This window comes from Platichthys flesus, chromosome 9 (assembly GCF_949316205.1).
Source record: "Platichthys flesus chromosome 9, fPlaFle2.1, whole genome shotgun sequence".
In the NCBI taxonomy this organism is placed as follows: Eukaryota; Metazoa; Chordata; class Actinopteri; order Pleuronectiformes; family Pleuronectidae; genus Platichthys; species Platichthys flesus.
Genome location: NC_084953.1, coordinates 16,310,767 through 16,327,819, shown reverse-complemented (window position 1 = coordinate 16,327,819; position 17,053 = coordinate 16,310,767). Strand labels below are relative to the sequence as shown.

At 43.3% G+C, this 17,053-nt stretch overlaps 1 protein-coding gene across 2 annotated transcripts in view; it reads right to left on the bottom strand.

Moving 5' to 3' along the window:
* The window catches only part of ssbp4 (single stranded DNA binding protein 4), a gene marked incomplete in the record, with an annotated part of 67,311 nt that extends 51,201 nt beyond the window's left edge, over window positions 1-16,110 (bottom strand). For both annotated transcript variants that reach the window (XM_062395125.1, XM_062395124.1), the window contains 3 exon segments: window positions 1,470-1,531; window positions 5,058-5,130; window positions 15,975-16,110. In XM_062395125.1, coding sequence (XP_062251109.1) covers window positions 1,470-1,531; window positions 5,058-5,130; window positions 15,975-16,030 — 191 coding nt within the window.
* Window positions 16,111-17,053: the final 943 nt, after the last annotated feature.

Below are 17,053 nucleotides of genomic sequence, written 5' to 3'. Positions count from 1 at the left end.
CATCCTTCCCAGCTGCCCAGCTTTCTCCTCCTCGCGTCTCTGCTCCCCTCTCTTTGACTTCCAGTTGGATTTTCTAGTTCTTGGCCTGACAACAAGAAAAACCGGGGGGAATCCTGCATTTGGGTGTTCCCCTTCCCTCTTATTCACACATGGAGAAAAACAGTGTATGTATCAGGCAATAAGCCCACTGACGCCATTCTTCCAGCAGGACAGAAAACACTGCTTTTAATTTGTATCTAGCATTAACAGATCTGATTTGAATGTCGACGCTGAAGGGAAAGACGGAAAAGCCACATCAGAGTCTGGCTCTGTTCAAAGGAGCATCAGGTTTAAAAGAGAGTCTCAAAAACTTTACAGTGGTGCAGATGTTTCAAACTGCAATTAAGTTGCATTAAAAACCTCAGAGCTCCAGTTTACTGCCGCTCCTTATCATCACGATTCAGTCTCACATGAAACACATATCTTTAGATTCAATGTGACTTACACTTTGAGAGAGTCACTATCTCTGATGTCCATCGCATCAATCCCCATAACTCCTCTTAGAAATCATAGAAAAGAGACGCTACTTATTTCTCCAGAAATTGGTTGAGAGTCTTTACGTTTTAACTGAGGGTTTTTTTTTCAGTGTAACCATGGGCACAGCGCAAAGAAGAATTGGTAATTAGTCATTCAGAATGCTTTAAATGGTTCCAATTTACAAATACAGACAAACTTCCCGGCTTCATCCAGACTATTACTTTTTATTTAAGCAGGCACTGTGGCAGGACAGAACAAGTGCTGTTTTTGAGATGTGAAGAAGAAGGGATTTCTGGCAGTTTCATCAAAAACTTAACAAGAAGATGCCGAGTTGGTATTTTTTGGCAGTATCTGAGGTTTTTCCAATGCTGGTATAAGTATTGGAAATCTCTTTTTTCAGGTGTTGGTATAGACGGGGATAATTACTGATGTGCACGTAACACTTTTGTGGACAGAGTTTAGTTTTGGTTTTAAAAAGCCATTTTAAAACAAAAACACATTAGCACGAATGTAGCCTCTGTATTTGCTCTAGACGATGACCTGACAGTGACATTTGCGTTCACACCCACAGCTCCTCTGGGCACTGTCTCGATAGCTTCAGGTTTGCAGTGCATGTGTTGAGATATAAAACTTTTTAAAACCTCAATGACAGTCCCTGATTTTGACTTTGACTGGACAGTGCACACGTCTATGGGATATTTTCTTTACCGTTTAAATGACAGAGCAAAAGGAAGTTAGCTCACTTGTCAATCAGAGCGAGGCCAGGAGTACAGCACTTAAACACGTGTGAGATGATACACTTAGCATTCCCTGCAATTACTGTGCCTCTCCACCCCTTCACATTCTTTCAGACCATCAAGATTATTTCTACAGCATGAATGTGAGCCGTGTGTGTGCGTGTGAGTGTGGTCATGTAAAGGAAAAAGAGAGAGAGAGGATCAATGTATACATACCACCACCATGAATGTAAAAATCCTGGTGGCTCCCCGAGTGTGATGTTCTTCTCCCATCGGATCTGTAGGAAAAGAAGCGGGATGGAGGGAGAAGGGGTTGAGGGCAGGAGACGGAGGAAGGAAATGAAAAATTAAGACACCGCAGCATGTTTTATGCATAATGTAATCATTTTGCTCAACCGTGCCCCCAACTTGAGACAGACAGAGCAATAGTTGGACAGAGAAACAGGCCGTCGGGCACCGCGGTGCAGTGAAGTGCAGAGCCAAGTTTGTGGATAAGACAGTGTGACTGTCTTGAAGCAGCAGGCCTCTCCATCGCCCTCACAAACCAGCAGAGCCCCTGCCTGTATCTGGACACTGAGATAAGATCCAGTGAGAGATAGCAGACCTGCTGCCTGCTTCACCGACTACTACTAACGTGACTCGACACACACACACAGACACACACACGGAACACAGCACACAGTACCCACAGATTCAGTGCAGTCAGTCTGAGAGATGATTCACCAGAGTCTGCTGAGGACAGCATGAGAGCAGCAAGATTTTTCCATTTCTAAATATATATATATAGAAAAACAGATCCAGGCCCCAGATTTCTATTAAAGTGTCTATTCTATAGATTTCCCCAGTGCAGTTTAAAGTGATGTGATGTGCCGTATGTGGGGGTGGGCCTGTTGATTTAATGCTGCTAAAGAGCTGAGTGCTGCACTGTGCAAGAGAGCATGGAGTGGCAGTCCTCTCGGGGACAGAAGTGTGTGTTGTCTGTGCTATAAAAGTGTGTGTGTGTTCGAATTAGTTTTAGGTAAGGGTTGGGCATTTAGTTTTAATGGTTAAGGTATTGCATTATGCCAATGAGGGTCCTCACTAAGACAGATGTACAAACATGTAAACATTCTGATGCTGGGGGGGTTAAATGCACTGCAGCTGTGGAAAACATCTTCAACCCGTTAATAGCATATGTATGATTAAGAAAGAAACAAAGTGCAAATACGGAAAACAGAAACCAATACAGAGCCGCTGTTAATCCTATGAAAGAATGGATCTATGCTGCAACTGTTTATTATCGGTTTAAAAAAACGTGATCTTGGCTCCTGTTAACTTTGAGAGGTTTCCGCCTGATTTAGTGTATCTCACTGTTGTCTTTCGGTACGTGTGTGTTATTCGTCAGTTTTTCATTTTTTTCCTAATCGCCGTACAGTAAGTGATGTAAAAAATGGTACAGATGTTTACTTTATTTTCTTGTATGAGATCAAGTCTATATTAGTTTGTCGTCCCAACCTACAGAGGCAACCTATAGGAGCATAAAAGCAGTGAAAAGGATGTTCAAAGGTTTGGCTGAAGCGTTTCTAAGCATCCCATCGTTATGTCATCACCCAGCACAAGCTCCACTTTACCTCCTGTCAGTTACTACGGGGCTAATTTACTAGAGGTTGCCATGTCATAAAACATAACTATGGGTCGTAATAAGCTGCTTGCACAGAGGTTTGCTTTTTACAGGACGGTCTAAGTCAAATGTACGGAGGACTCTTGATCACTGCAGTGAGAAGAAAGGAGCGGGAAAATGAGGAGGAAACGAGGAGCCCCTGAGCAGAGAGGACGTATAAGAGGAGGATGTATAGAGAGGGAACTGAGGGGAAAGAAGAGGTGATGATCAAAGCAGTGAGGAGGGCGATCAGGTCTTGTGTAATTCACGAGAAGCCGCACAACAATGAGCTGATATAGATGAGTTTAATGAGTCTGTCCGTTTGCAAACTTTCTTCTAATACTCATGAGGAATCCCTCGACACTCTAAAGCCTACAGCTAGAGAAACATGAAAGCGAAAAGGTCAAGGGTCAAGCTGCAGTGTTTGCTCGGATGTACCCGGTACTGTCGCTCTAATCCCAGTCCACTGATTTTGACCATATAAGACAACGGGTTCAAAATGAAGCTGTGGTTGAAATAAACCATTCAACCATTGGGCTACATCTGAGACAAGTATAGTGTCAAAGGGACTTTTCGGTCTTCGCGTGCCTGCCTTGTGGACATGGACGGTTTGTGTGTGTTCTTTTAAGCCCTGTCGGCGTAGATGTTGTTTTAATTCCTGTTTGAGTCAGACTAAGTGTGTGTGGATCTATGAGTGTGTGTGCGTCCCGGAGCTTCACTCCTTTCCAACAGCTCACCACTAACACTCAATCTCAGGGAGAAGATTCACCCACAAGGGCTCTGAAATCAGTGAGGCTCTCGGCAGCACCGCCACTTTATCTCACTGTGCTGCTCCCCTATCTCTGCTTCATATTTTAGACGTCTACTACTGGTTGGTGGCAGCTTGGCTGGTTTCCAGCAGCACTGCCCGACTGCCTGCCTGCCTGCCTGCCTGCGCACTAAAAGCCAAGACAAAACAATTCCTGTCTGATTGTGTCTGATCGATGCAGGAGGTGTGATTTAAAGCAAGTTTTCTGTTCTTTCTGAGTTATTTTGTCTGTCTCATGCCTGCAAGAATCCAAAGCCTTTTCAAGTCAACCCAAACCCTAGGTTTTTAAATGATTAAAACTCTCAGCTAAAGATCAAATAAACATATTATCCAAAATGTCAAACTAGTCTTGTAATATCTCTGTGTAATCTAATCAGTGCTCTGAACTTTATTTCTACAAAACCAGGAAAAGCTGTATGTTGGTGAGTGAATTCTACCAGGGATATCACATGTTTTTGTTTACAGCACATTGACAACTGTCCACCCTTATCTAATATCATTTTTAATTTTTTTGCGTCTGTCCCCTGTGAGAAACGTCTTCACCATTTCCTGCTGTATTCTCACATGTCTGTAAAATGCGGGGTCTTCGGTGCATGACTGAAAGCAGCTTCTGCACCGAGCTCACCCGATGAAACGGCAGATGAATGACTTCAGTATTAATGTTGAATGATATAGACCTGCCCGCGCCTGCCATTACAGTCCTATCTGGGTGTTGGGGATTGTATTAAGTGGAGCTGAATAAAGCCAGTGGGGAGGGGAGGTGTTGAACAGGGGGAAGGCCTGGACTGGGACCATTAGCAGAGAGGATGTCCATTAAGGAAGAGGATGCAACACATTAGAGCTTGCACGTCTTGGACGGTTCAGGGGCCTGATAGGAGACGATTAGGTCCAGCAGGCCTGGGACAAATGGACATGTTTGGAATAGTTTCAGACACTGAAGGTGCATTCGATTTAACTTAGCAGGGACTGGCTTCGTGTTTCTAAATGTCACAGCGGAAAGCGAACAGCAACACATGCTTGCAATATGTCAAACTGCAGTAATTATACAGAGTTTATGATTACAAATTAGAGCTTATAACAAGGGGCGGCTAATCACATTAAGTAGCCCAAACGATGGCATGTTTACATTGTGCCAAATTAATAAACACTGTTGTTGTTCAGCCAGTGTAAAAAAATAAGAAAAAAAAAGAAAAAGGTCTTAACTCAGTTACAGTTCTCAGCTTGTGGTGATATTATTCAACAGCTGCTTGAACTCACAACAACCTATAATGTGAATTAATTCCAGCCCTGCTCATACAATAGAGGGGGAATCACTCGTCCTTCATGAACAGGAGGTCAGACTGAAAGAACTTCTTACCTCTGACAGGAAGGTCTGTGCGGATTTCTGTGCGCCGACATGCAGCAAATACTCGTACACGTATAAAGCTAACCTGTAAAACAAGAAGAGAGAGAGAGGGGGGGGGCAGGGGTCAGTGTTCAGTCTTCAGAATCACATCTTTATATTCCGTATTTATTATATCACATCTTTCGGTTCCACTTCCTCCTCAGATCTTTTCACGTCACTCTAGATAACTTACATACATGTATTTTTTTTTTTTTTTTTTTTTAATGTTTCACGCCAATGCATTTGGCTTCACACTTTCGGAGATTCAAAGACATCCCCTAGTTTACGAACACATAAATCTTCTTCTTATAAATACAAAGCATTGTGAAAAAAGAAAAGAAAAAGAGAAGATCCAAAATAGAAAGATGGAACAATATAAAGAATTCCAAAATAATTCACAGAACTATCTCATTAAAAAATAAATAGACTCGATAATGAGCTTTTTCCTCTTCTCCCGGGTTTTTTCCAGATAACTGGCTGATTTATTTGTTTCACATGTAAACAACCCACTCAGTCTTTGCACGTCCATATGAACAAACTTAAAAACAGAGCATTACACCGGTAGTAGGGGAGGCTGGGGTTGGGCAAGATACTGTATGAAAGATGTGTCATAGAAAAAGTTCTGCAGATAGATGCACTCTATAACTGTGTGTGGGAATGGGTGAATGGCAAAAAAGAACTGTACTGTAAAGCACTTTGAGTCATCATCAAGACTAGAAAAGCCAACACAGACCTAAAAGAAAAAGGAATCAAAATGAAACCCATTCATCATCATTCAGACAGCCCATCGGACAGATCTGCTATTCATCTTCTAAATGAATGCATCGTCCAGTTTGCACCATTAAAAAGGGGAACCACCTGATCTCAGCTGGTCACTGCAGGGATCTTTGTTTTCTGGACAGATTATATAAAACACAGAGCTCTTCCTGCTGATTCAGAAACTAACCGAACCCCTTTTGTAAAGTTCATATGTTCATGAAAACAGGATATTTATGAGTCTACATAGTTTAGCTCATGAGCTCCAACCTTAACAGTGCTCATGTGAAAGATTATTCCACAATTAACACTCTCTCTTTTTCATTGAAGGTGTCGCGCTTGTTTCATTCCACGCTACCCACCAACTCGAGTCCAGCAAATGTGCTCGACTGGCTGAAAATCATCACTCTGTCATCTGAGATGGAGCTTGGACAAACAAGATTTTACAGTATGAAGATCATATTCACTGCAGAGGGGTTGTCAATGTGTGATGTAAAGCTCTGCAGCTCTGAGCTAAAGAGCCTCGGTGGCACTCGGCCATATCCCTGTGGTTTTAGGAAACTGTGCTGTTGAGGCACCGAGGCTGAAAACAAAACAGCGTCGACACGGAGAGAAACACGGAGAGAAGAGGAGACGAGAGACATCCTCTGATGTGGCTGAAGTTGGACTCTCAGGTATTGCCGCGCTGCGCGCCGGATTCCTGTTATTGAAGGGGTGGATGCTTATTCATGCATCAGACGCAGACGTGGAAAAATGGCTGAAAAATAAACATTCTCAGCTCATCGAGGTTTTACAGATAACTAGCAGAGTAAAAAGCAGACACAGAGGAACAGTCGAGCGTCCCATAAATCTCACGCTCTGACAAATAATCACATTTTAGCTCTGACTTGGTCCATCAACCTCAAATCCAGGCTCGTATACAGTAAACTAAGGTGCTAGTGAAAACTGCTGGGAGTCAACCACCTGCTGTAACAACAGCAGAACTATCGCTGCTACAAGACGCAAAGGGCTGAAGAGTTTGGAGTTGACTCTAAATGAGCTTATACAAACAAACCTTTGATATGAAAAGGGGTCATTTGATGTGTGCAGACAGTGAAAATATGCTGCATATATTTATCTCTTTAATCTGCGTTCTACCCAAAACAGTTAGAGTGTAACAGGGAAATTTGGACCAAGAATAAAACACACAACTTTCTCTATGAATAAATCTGAAAATAAAATAAGACACTCAGAGTAAAATTCATTCATTCGTTTTCGCGTAGCAGGTAAAGGTCTGGTTGTCATGGCAACAAGATCACAAGACTCCATGCAGTCACCGCTGCCAGGCGCTATCTGCCTGATCATTCCTACACTTCGCCGATTAAACAAACAAGATCCAAAATGATAATTCATAAACTTTAGATGAGCTGGTAAAGGGATGATGTCACATTTGGATAGATCCAGGCTAGCCGTTTCCCCTCATTTCCAGTCTATAAGCTAAGCTAAGATAGCGTTCTCCAAAAGCTTCAAAGATATGATAATGTTGATTTTCAATTTACTTATCTAACTCTATTGCAAGAAATCTACTTGTATTTCCCGAATGTTGAGCAAGCCCCTTAACCTACTGTAACTCAGACTGAACAAAGGCCTGTTTCTTTAACTGAAGAAGCAAAATAACAGGAAGCTTAAAAAAAGATTGTTTGAGTCTGATGAATCACAATCACTCAATCTCCTTCTCAATCAGTATGCTATTTATTGAGTGGGGACCTTGATGGAGCAGGTACGAAAGTTGAGTCACAGGAAAACATATATCAATATAAAAACATAAGTAAGGGTCAAATTGAACTAAACGTGGGTGGGCAGCGGGTGAGGAAATTCAAAAATCAACCATCAGAACAGGAGGACAAGGCAGGAGTAACTCATTTGATGCAAGAGACTTGTGCGTGTGTTTAATAACGGGTGTCGGGCCAGGACGGGGGGGTCCTATGTTAACAGGTCTGGATTTGACTTGAAGAGAAGGACAGGAAACGGTTCGGGTCCCATACAGAACTTTGCAGGCGCAGGTCTGCAAAAAGTACAGGACTCTGGACCTTGTTACTTCTCATGTCTGTCTCCTTGTTAACTCGGGTAAACAAGAGAGAGACAAGCGATCGAAAGTACAAGAACTGACTGAACTGAAGAACTACTTCATGACATATTGTTCCCTTCTTAGTGTCTACAGCTCCGTTACTGCACCTGCTGAGAGACACACACGGACCCCTCACTCACATTAGTTCTGACAAGAGAGACCTTTGCCAGCACAAAGAAGCAATTGAATGGAAACTTGACAGACCACACATCCAACAATCATCCACACACTTTCGTCTCCAGGTGCGACACAGAGTCTTCCTTTGGTCATGCCCGACTCCTCCACAAAGTTTATTGGAAATATACTTTTGGACTAATACTGCTAATAGACAATCAGACAAACAAACTCAGCACTCAGAAGACATTGAAAAAAAGCCCTATTTCGCAATGAATGTGAAAAATCATTCCTGGATCTGTCCCCTGATCCGCATCCACATACATTCAATAGGTTCTTCCCTGACCATACTTCAACCTTCAATCACGATTTTTTTCGCAAACCATCCCGTAGTTTTTGTGTAATCCTGCTAACTAACAAACAAACCAACAAAAAGATAAACATACTTGTGATTAATATTGATCTCAAAAAGAGCAGCTGTCCCGGTATCACCAAGTGAAACTGATCAGTGTGTAATGAAGTTGCTGTTTACAAAAGTTTTGCTTCTTGTTCCAAACCAAATAAGAAAAGCAATTTCCTACTTTTCCAAAATTAGTATCAAATAAGTTGATGTGTTTTTCATAAGAAGGCTAATATCTAACAGTATCCAACAAACAGTAGCTGTCCATTACTGCTGATGTTAAATTGTAGTGCTTTCAAATACTGTTAATTCTGAATGAAAATAGAACAAACTTTTCTTTTTTTTTAAGTAGTGAAGTAGTGGCTGCAGAGTTTCTCTCGGGCCCCGACAAACTCTTGGCAGAAGTTAAAGCAGCCTCTTGCCTGAGGGACAAAACCCAGGACAAAAGACGTCCACATATATTCCACTGGTGCTCATAAACTTAAAAGCTGTGAGCACATGGTAATAATTGCGGTGTCCACAGGTCCTCTGGTCTCTCGTCAGGATGTTGGCAGCGGTGGTTTCCTGCATTTTGGTGAGTAAATCAAACTGAAACTGCTGAAATGAGGCTGGATGTAGCATTTCTTCAGGTTAAGATTTGTCTTTTTTTTCTGTCGTTATTTTAACGCTGACGTAAATATTTACCTCCGTTTTCCACCCTGAACAGTTGAGGGGCATTTAAGTTTTCCCAGACTCTTGGTACAATGGGGAGTCCGCTGGTGTAAAATATATAAAAAAAAAAAAAAAAGTGAAATACCCTGCGGCAGGCGTCAGCTCCTATACGCCCTGTCCACACTGTACAGCATCGAACAGAGATTCCCATGAGCACTGCGGCAATGAAAATTTCATGGCAGAGCCTGGCGTGATCTGAGGGGCTCTATGCCCTAGCGATGGGCACCTGCCCCAGCTGCAATGCATTATTTAAAAACACTCATTCAATCCAGGCTTCAGGGGACACCTTTTGTTACTCTGTCAGAAGCGGTAAGTGTAACTTGGATGGGGAGGAGACTTTTTCCTCTGTTTGCAAGCTGATGGAGCAGAACCCGAGGAAGGGCAGGTAGGTAAAGGAGACATGGAGGTGAACCCTCAGCGCAGGAGAGCTGTGTCAGAGGGAAAGCGGAGGTCACGGCCGCGGCGTTTCCCTCTGCGGACACTGTAAATTCCTTTCCCCCCCGCTCGCTACACGTGTCACTCAGGAATAAAAGATGAGATGCTTACAAGCAGGCAAACCACAACCGCACGTCCGTCCGTGCACCTCACATCTCACATTTCCTCTCGTGCACTGTTCACTCTCTCCTTCCTTTGGCGTCCACAAATTTAACAATAACGGAGAGCGGAGCAAATGACACAGATGAGTGGGAGGAAGAGCGTTTGACCTTTGCTTTGAGTGCCGACCGGGTATCAAGGCTGGTGATGTAAAGCTGGTGTGTGAGTTTACACATAAAAGAACACAAAGCCGAGCGGTGCATCTGTTGTCTGTTTCTCACGCTCCCGCTCTTAAGCTACAGGATCAGTTGCAGCAGTTTTTCCTGCTTTTTTCTGGAGCTTCTGGAAAAAAAACTACCACACCATTTCTGATCTTCTCCTCTAACCTCATGTGGCCTAACTAGCACTTTGCTCCATGTCCACACATCAAGGCGCTCTCTCTCCCATCGCCTCGTCCCCAGGAAACGCACCTGACATTTCGCCCCCGGGCTGCCCCATTCAGCCTCCCCCCCTTTTCCTTCACCCGCCTCCAGAGACGATGGGCCTCTCAGCCGAGTTTAGCCAGCTAAAGCACAGACAGTTAGCAAATTAACTTTCATGTCTTGGCTTCAATAATTCAGCAGCGGGAGCAGGAGCAGGGTGAGGTAAGGTATGCGCGTAAGGAAGTGATGGCGGAGGATTAAGCTGTGCCCGCGTCTGCTTTCACATACTGTACAATCCATGCCTTTTCAGAGAAGAATGAAGATACATGCCATGCATCATTTATGGATTCGGAGGCGTCCTTAACGTAACACGCGGAGAACAAACAGAAAACGCTCTTTTTCCGGGATATCAAATATTTATGGACACCTTATAAAGGCAGTATAGAACTGACACAGTGGCGGTGAACAGGTGTGAACGTAATGATGTATCACTCGGAGGTGAATGAAAGGTTGGGTGTCTCTTCCAGACGCCTGTGATGCTGTGAAGCTGTTGCACTAAAGCTTATTCCCACTGCACACACTGTTTATATTTGCTTGGCTTTGTTATGGCAGTTCCTTTGTCAAAACAAATCAGGGTCTATGAGCAAGTAAACATGCATGGCTTTAGCCACGGGTTAATCCACACAGTGTCACAAACACACACACACACACACACACACACACACACACACACACACACTCCTCTCACATGTGCTCGACTAACCTCACACTTCAAATAATAACAATAACTTGTTGATTTTCACTCACAGATACACTTTTATTTAAGAGGAGGAGGAAAGGCAGAGAGATTTATTCTGACGTGTGATAAGAGATTATAGTGACATAGCTGACATACTTCTGTTATCAGCACAGCAGTCAACCAGGACAACAGTTTGCAGTGTTTTACAGACATGAAAAGTAAAATGTCCAGAAAATTGGGTCTGGACATTCCCCTGGAGTGTGACGCTCACATTGGGAGAAAACAGCAGGAGATTATCAGACGTGTTCACAACCACAGGACGATATGTAGAGCATTCAGGTGTGTGTGTGGGGGGGTCTGGATAGGGCAGGACATGACGGCACTGTCTTCTACATGTATGGGCCACAATCTTTTTTATCCTGACATATTTGTATTATTACAATTCTGCATCCACTGTGAATTTGGACAAGTTCCTGATGTATTCTCACGTGGCCTCAATCAGACTTATGCCCTACATTTTTTTCCAAGTTCCAGATACTTCCTGGCACAATTGACTCAGATATTTACATTATCACAAAGCCCCTGTATAAAAATTCTGGAAAATGTCTGACCTTCAGTGCATGTGATGTAATGTACCAGGAAGAATGTGTCCAAAGAGAACAACGTGAAGCCCTTCTTATCTGTTGTCTGTTGAGACACATACTTTTCTTTGTGTTCTAATAAAAGACACACACACACACACACACAAACACACACACACACACTTTTGCTCTCTAACCAGACTGATTAACAACTTCAGGCACGTAGCCTCAATATTTATACTGTCTCCTTATTTCAAGTGAGAAAACTACCAAATCTGTGCGGATGCACCCAAAGCGGCTGACGAAAGGCAACATTAATTAACTGTTGACATGTCTGAATGAAGAGCACAGTGAGCCAAAGGGTGCCGGGGATAAATCAGGGGTTTGTTTACTTTTAGTGCAGTGTTCCTGCCTATGTTAGTGCACAGCCCTTTATGCTCCCATCAAAAGACTAAAATGCAGATGGCAGTGCCATCTGTGTAGAATCAAAACCATGCATTCAGAGCTGAAGATCCCCATTAGACTGCATGTAAACACGTGGGCGGAGCCAGAGGATGTAAAGAAGCCCATGTTCAAAACAAACTGATTAACTTTACACTTGAAGTTTCTTTCCCTCCCAGAAAAATCAAGAAATACTCATAAAAAATGTCTGCAAACAAACAAGAGGGAATTAGAAAACAAACGTGTCGACAGGATTATTTTAGAAACTATTAAACAGGCTTTTAAAAAATGAGATGTTTGATCATGAATGAAATATTTCTGTGAATGGCTCATTTAATTAAGAAGCCAGATTCATCAGTGCACATTTCAAAGAGGTTCCAGTGACTAAATAATACGGTGACATTAATATTAAACCGGCTGTGTTTCCCCTGTTCAAATTAAATGTAATAAAAACGCCGGTAAGAAAATGTGAAAAGTAATTCATTTCTTTGGTCATAAGGGCACCAGGTTCTCCTCTATCTGCATAATTATTATTAGCATGTTTTCGTTCTTTTTTTTAACTCAATATCTATTCACAATAATACTTTTCAAGGATGTGAAAAGAAAAGACTTCACTCCCCCCACATGTTTGATACCTGTGATCTCACAGCAGCGACAGCGAGCAGCTCGATTCCATTTGTATGGCGAGGCCTTGGCTGTGTGGAAGAATCCACATAATGCAAAACCTACGTGTGACTCCTCTGTGTTGTGCTTCTGAACAGGTGGGATTCAACTTTTGAGTTCCAAGGTTTTACAGAAAATGTAAAGAAGACACAGCGCGCACACATTTGTGCAACGTCGTGAGCTTAAATACACACTTGAGCCGTCATGTTGGAACATTTTGTATACTACACCTGAGAACGACTGTTCAGCATTCAGGTGGCGGCTAACTTAAGTGTTCAGTGCCACAGAAGGATGTGTTGTTCTACAGGTTTCTTACTTTTGGAGGATTCACAGTGGAAAGCTGCTCACCTGTGCACAGCGGGTCACATGTATTAAACGAAATAAACTTAGCTCAGTTTCCTATGCTTTTATGGGGAGGATCGCAACAGGAGTTCACCTGAAACACTGACATCGCAATACGTGACGTAAACTGCAGCAGTCAGATCTATAAGAAAACTATTTATTGTTTTATTATTATCATTTATTATAAAGATACAGTATGTTTGGCTGTTCCAAAGCTTCCAGATGGAGGTTGTCACCCACTTTCCCTGAAACCCCTCAGCTGCTGGCTGTCACTCACGACGACACCCGACTGCTAACTAATAAGTGTGGCGTCAGGAAACACGTTGTGCAAGCCCTCGCCGTCTGAAGTGTGTTGAGAATGAAATCATACAGCCCTGTCAAATGTTACTATCAATACAACCAAACTTCATTGAAGAAACTACACAAAGAGAAGCAGTTCGCAAAAATCATCATGCATTCATGTACCAAACGAGGACAAATTTTCTTTTTCACCAGTTTTTCATTTATTCTTTTTCGTTCAACAAGTTGGATGAATAAAAACAGTGTGACACTTGACTCTAACTCATGCACAGCGTTGTAGGTATTTTCTCTCCAGAACTGATTCCAAATATACTTTATGAAACCGGGAGAGGCAGATATACAGGTCACGCTTCTAATTTATTGTTAATTCAATTAAGTATACGACTCGATTATCAGCCCTCTGAGCACAAGAGATTGGATACAGGTCCATCCGGGGCACCCTCTGTTCAATATCTGAATATGTAAAGAGCCGTATGAATATGTAAATATGAATATGAGCTCGTGCAGCGATGCATTGAGGCAGCTGTCGTGAACTCCACGTTTACAAGGGAACATGTGTTGGCCCTGCGGGGCAGGTTAGGGTGACAGGACAGGTGAGGGCGAGAGGGCACGCATCGGCCATTACGCCTGGACAACGACTATCAGCCTTTGACACACGGACACAGAGAGCGATACACACAAGCTAATCACTAAACATATACACAGTTTTAAATACAATACACAAAATGATGTTTACTGTGGAGCTTCTGAAGCAAACAAACTGGAAAAGGCTAAATTCAAGATGAGCAGCCTCAGCACAGACGTATTCATCATTTCCACCTCTCAGAAGACTTGTGTTTCTTATGAGTTAATTCATTCGATTTATTTATTTAATCATCCTCCTACACTATCATTTGGAATACACTGTGCACTGAGTTCTCTCCGGATAACGCATGGAACATAGCAAAGCAAGAATATCAACAACAAAAAATAGGTCAAAAATACCCCACAGTGTTTAAAGAACACATTCCATTTCAATGTGTGGTAAACTGAGCGATGACGCCAAGGCACACAAACAGGCGTAAGAGCAGATCGACGTGCGTGCTCGCGGTTCATATGCAATATTAAAGCGTCATACGGCGGTTCAAAGGTCACGTTGCCTGCTGTTCATAAAGCCACATGGGACTGTTTTCATTTAGGATCCCCCCCCCCACTCCACCTCAACGCGGCAGACGCAAACACACGGAGAGCTGCTCAATTTTCCAATAAACTGATGTGATTTCAGGGTGAAATTAAATGCTGGTGGCAATACACGTGTACAAAGTCCTATTTGAGGAGGCTTACACTAAGCAAATAAGCGAGCCAACGTGTCTCCAGAGCTTAATCAATTCAATGGGACACAGAGATGCATCAAAAAAAAAACAAAAAAAAATGCGATAGTCTCTAAAGAAATTTGGTTTTCTATTACAGCTGTATGAGGTGCCGTGTATCACGCACAGCCTCCCGGGAGCTGGCAGTGTTTTTTCAGATCACTACTTCATCCCAGCAGGGTTCCCTGCTCGCTCCTCTCACCTCGGACCGTTTTCGTGCTTTTAAAAATAGCTCCCGGTGATAATAGACTGTGCTGATCGCTGGTGCCGGCATGCAGAGGAGGTCCAGCTCTGGATGGTCCCACACAGAAGTGATCAGGACAGCATGGAAATGAAAGAGCAGGCGTGGGAAGGGGTCTATGGGGGGAGGGGGGGGTGTTTGGAAGGTTTTTTAATAATAATTTTAGAAAGCGAGGATGCATGCACCACAGATGCTTTTGAAAACTAAATAAAACACCATTATAATATCTTGCGAAATTTAATAAAGATATATAGCATTTTGCTCCATTGTTTTTTCGAATCGCATCAGAGCCATGTTTGCAGACATGTCCACGCACACTAACCTACACATTCATGAACGGATTTTGATAATAAGAATAATGAACCACAGAGTAATGTTCGGAGCAGCATGAGTCTCCTTGGCGGCGAGTGGAGGCTACAAACTTTAGCACCATCACTGCTGCTGCTGCAGGACTGTCGACTGGGACAAAACTTTTACCCCCTCGCCGCTGACAACAACAACGCCTCCAAAAAAATACACAGGGGCATCTCCGGAGTACAGCTGCCACTTTCTATTTCTAACAAAAATGTTAAAAAACACACATATAGACGGGATGATCCGACCATCCGGCAGCTTCAGCTCCCTAAAGTTTCCTCGGTGCATGAGCAGCCACAGCCGAGCACAGACCCCCCAACAGAGACATGTTTCACCCGGAGTGAAAAGGGAAAAGGCGCTCCTGCTTCTTCTTCATCATCTTCTTCTTCCTCTTCTTTTATCTCCTCGTGTTAACCCAGCACTTTGCTGCACAATAAAACACGTTGTTGCGCGAATGCACCGTGTTGGCGTGGCTATCCCGTGCACACAAAAAAAAGTGCAACGGAGAGGTAGAAATTCAGTTTAAAGAAAAGTTTAAGACTCGCACCTTTAAGGTGGTCGAAGCAGAGGAGGAGGGGGAGGAGGAGGGCTGGGGGGTAAAGCGCACGCAGGAGCGCACTTTTGGTACACTCCGCTGTTTTTTAAATTACACTAGCTACTTCAGAAAGTTGCCTCCCCTCCTCTCCCTCTCTCCCTCTCTCCCGCACGATGATGATCTCGCACGATGATAACAGCTATAGCAACAATAATGCCAATAATGAGAGTAATAGGGAAAAAAGCAGGTGAAAGAAGGAGAAAAAGAAAAAGTCCGGTCCGTGCGTCCGGGGCTCACTTACTTTTCTCTCGCTTGGCTGTCGGAAGGGACGACGGCTCCTTTACCTTTGGCGTACATGCTGGATTCTGTTTTAAGACTTTTGTCCCACTCAACACCTGTCAAAGAAAGCAGCCAGGAAAACGCTCCATCTCCATAGCTACCCCTTTAGTGTTTTTCCTGCCCCCCACCCCTCCTCTCCTCCCCTCACCTCCCCTCCCTCTCTCACTCCCTCCTCCTCCTCCTCCTCCTCCTTCCCTCGCTCCCTCCCTCCCGCTCTGTCTCTCTCTCTCTCTCTCTCTCTCTTTTTTTTTTTTTTACATCTCCAGCATTGGCCACAAATCAGGCACAGTTTCTATCGGGGGGGACTTGAAACCGTCCGCTGTTGGATTTTTTTTTTTTCCCTCAGCCGCTGTTCCGCAGAACCGCCCGTCCCCCCGCCGCTGTGCAAACGGAGGGGGCTCCTTAAAGGGGAACGCACACTTCTTGTTTGCTGACCTCAGAAACATGAGGAAAGAATAGAGGGAGGGGAGATGGAGAAAGGCATGCTGGGTACAGGCCCCAGCTCCTTTTTGGGGAGGCCGGTTAAAATACTTGTTTTTCCTCCTTAAGAAATAATTTACATTCCAGGAGTTTGACTCATGATACTCTCACACTAATGAGGACACCGCCGTCGTTTGAACATGTTACATACATGTTGACGATGAGTGGAAATACTGCGTCCATATTGTGCAGCGCTGTGATGTGTTAGCGCACAGCTTTTTTCCATGAATTAAAAATATTGAAAGCTTCTAATGAGCTTAATAAAAGTGGCTTAGTTGCCATGTCAAAGAAAAAACTGTTCTTTCATAGCGTAGCATGGCCACGAGAAATATCTCTGTGGTTGGTGGGTAAAGAAATATGACCTGACCGATTTTAGGGGTCTGATATCGCTGTATCAGTGGACATTTTAATTATAAACTCTATCACAAATAACTATAAATAAAAAGAATAACAAAATATACAGAACTTTTAGATAACGTGAAATGTTAACATAAATATTTACCACTATATCCATAAAGGCTCATACTGGTAGATTATTTATTAACCAATGAATCTGTTGGG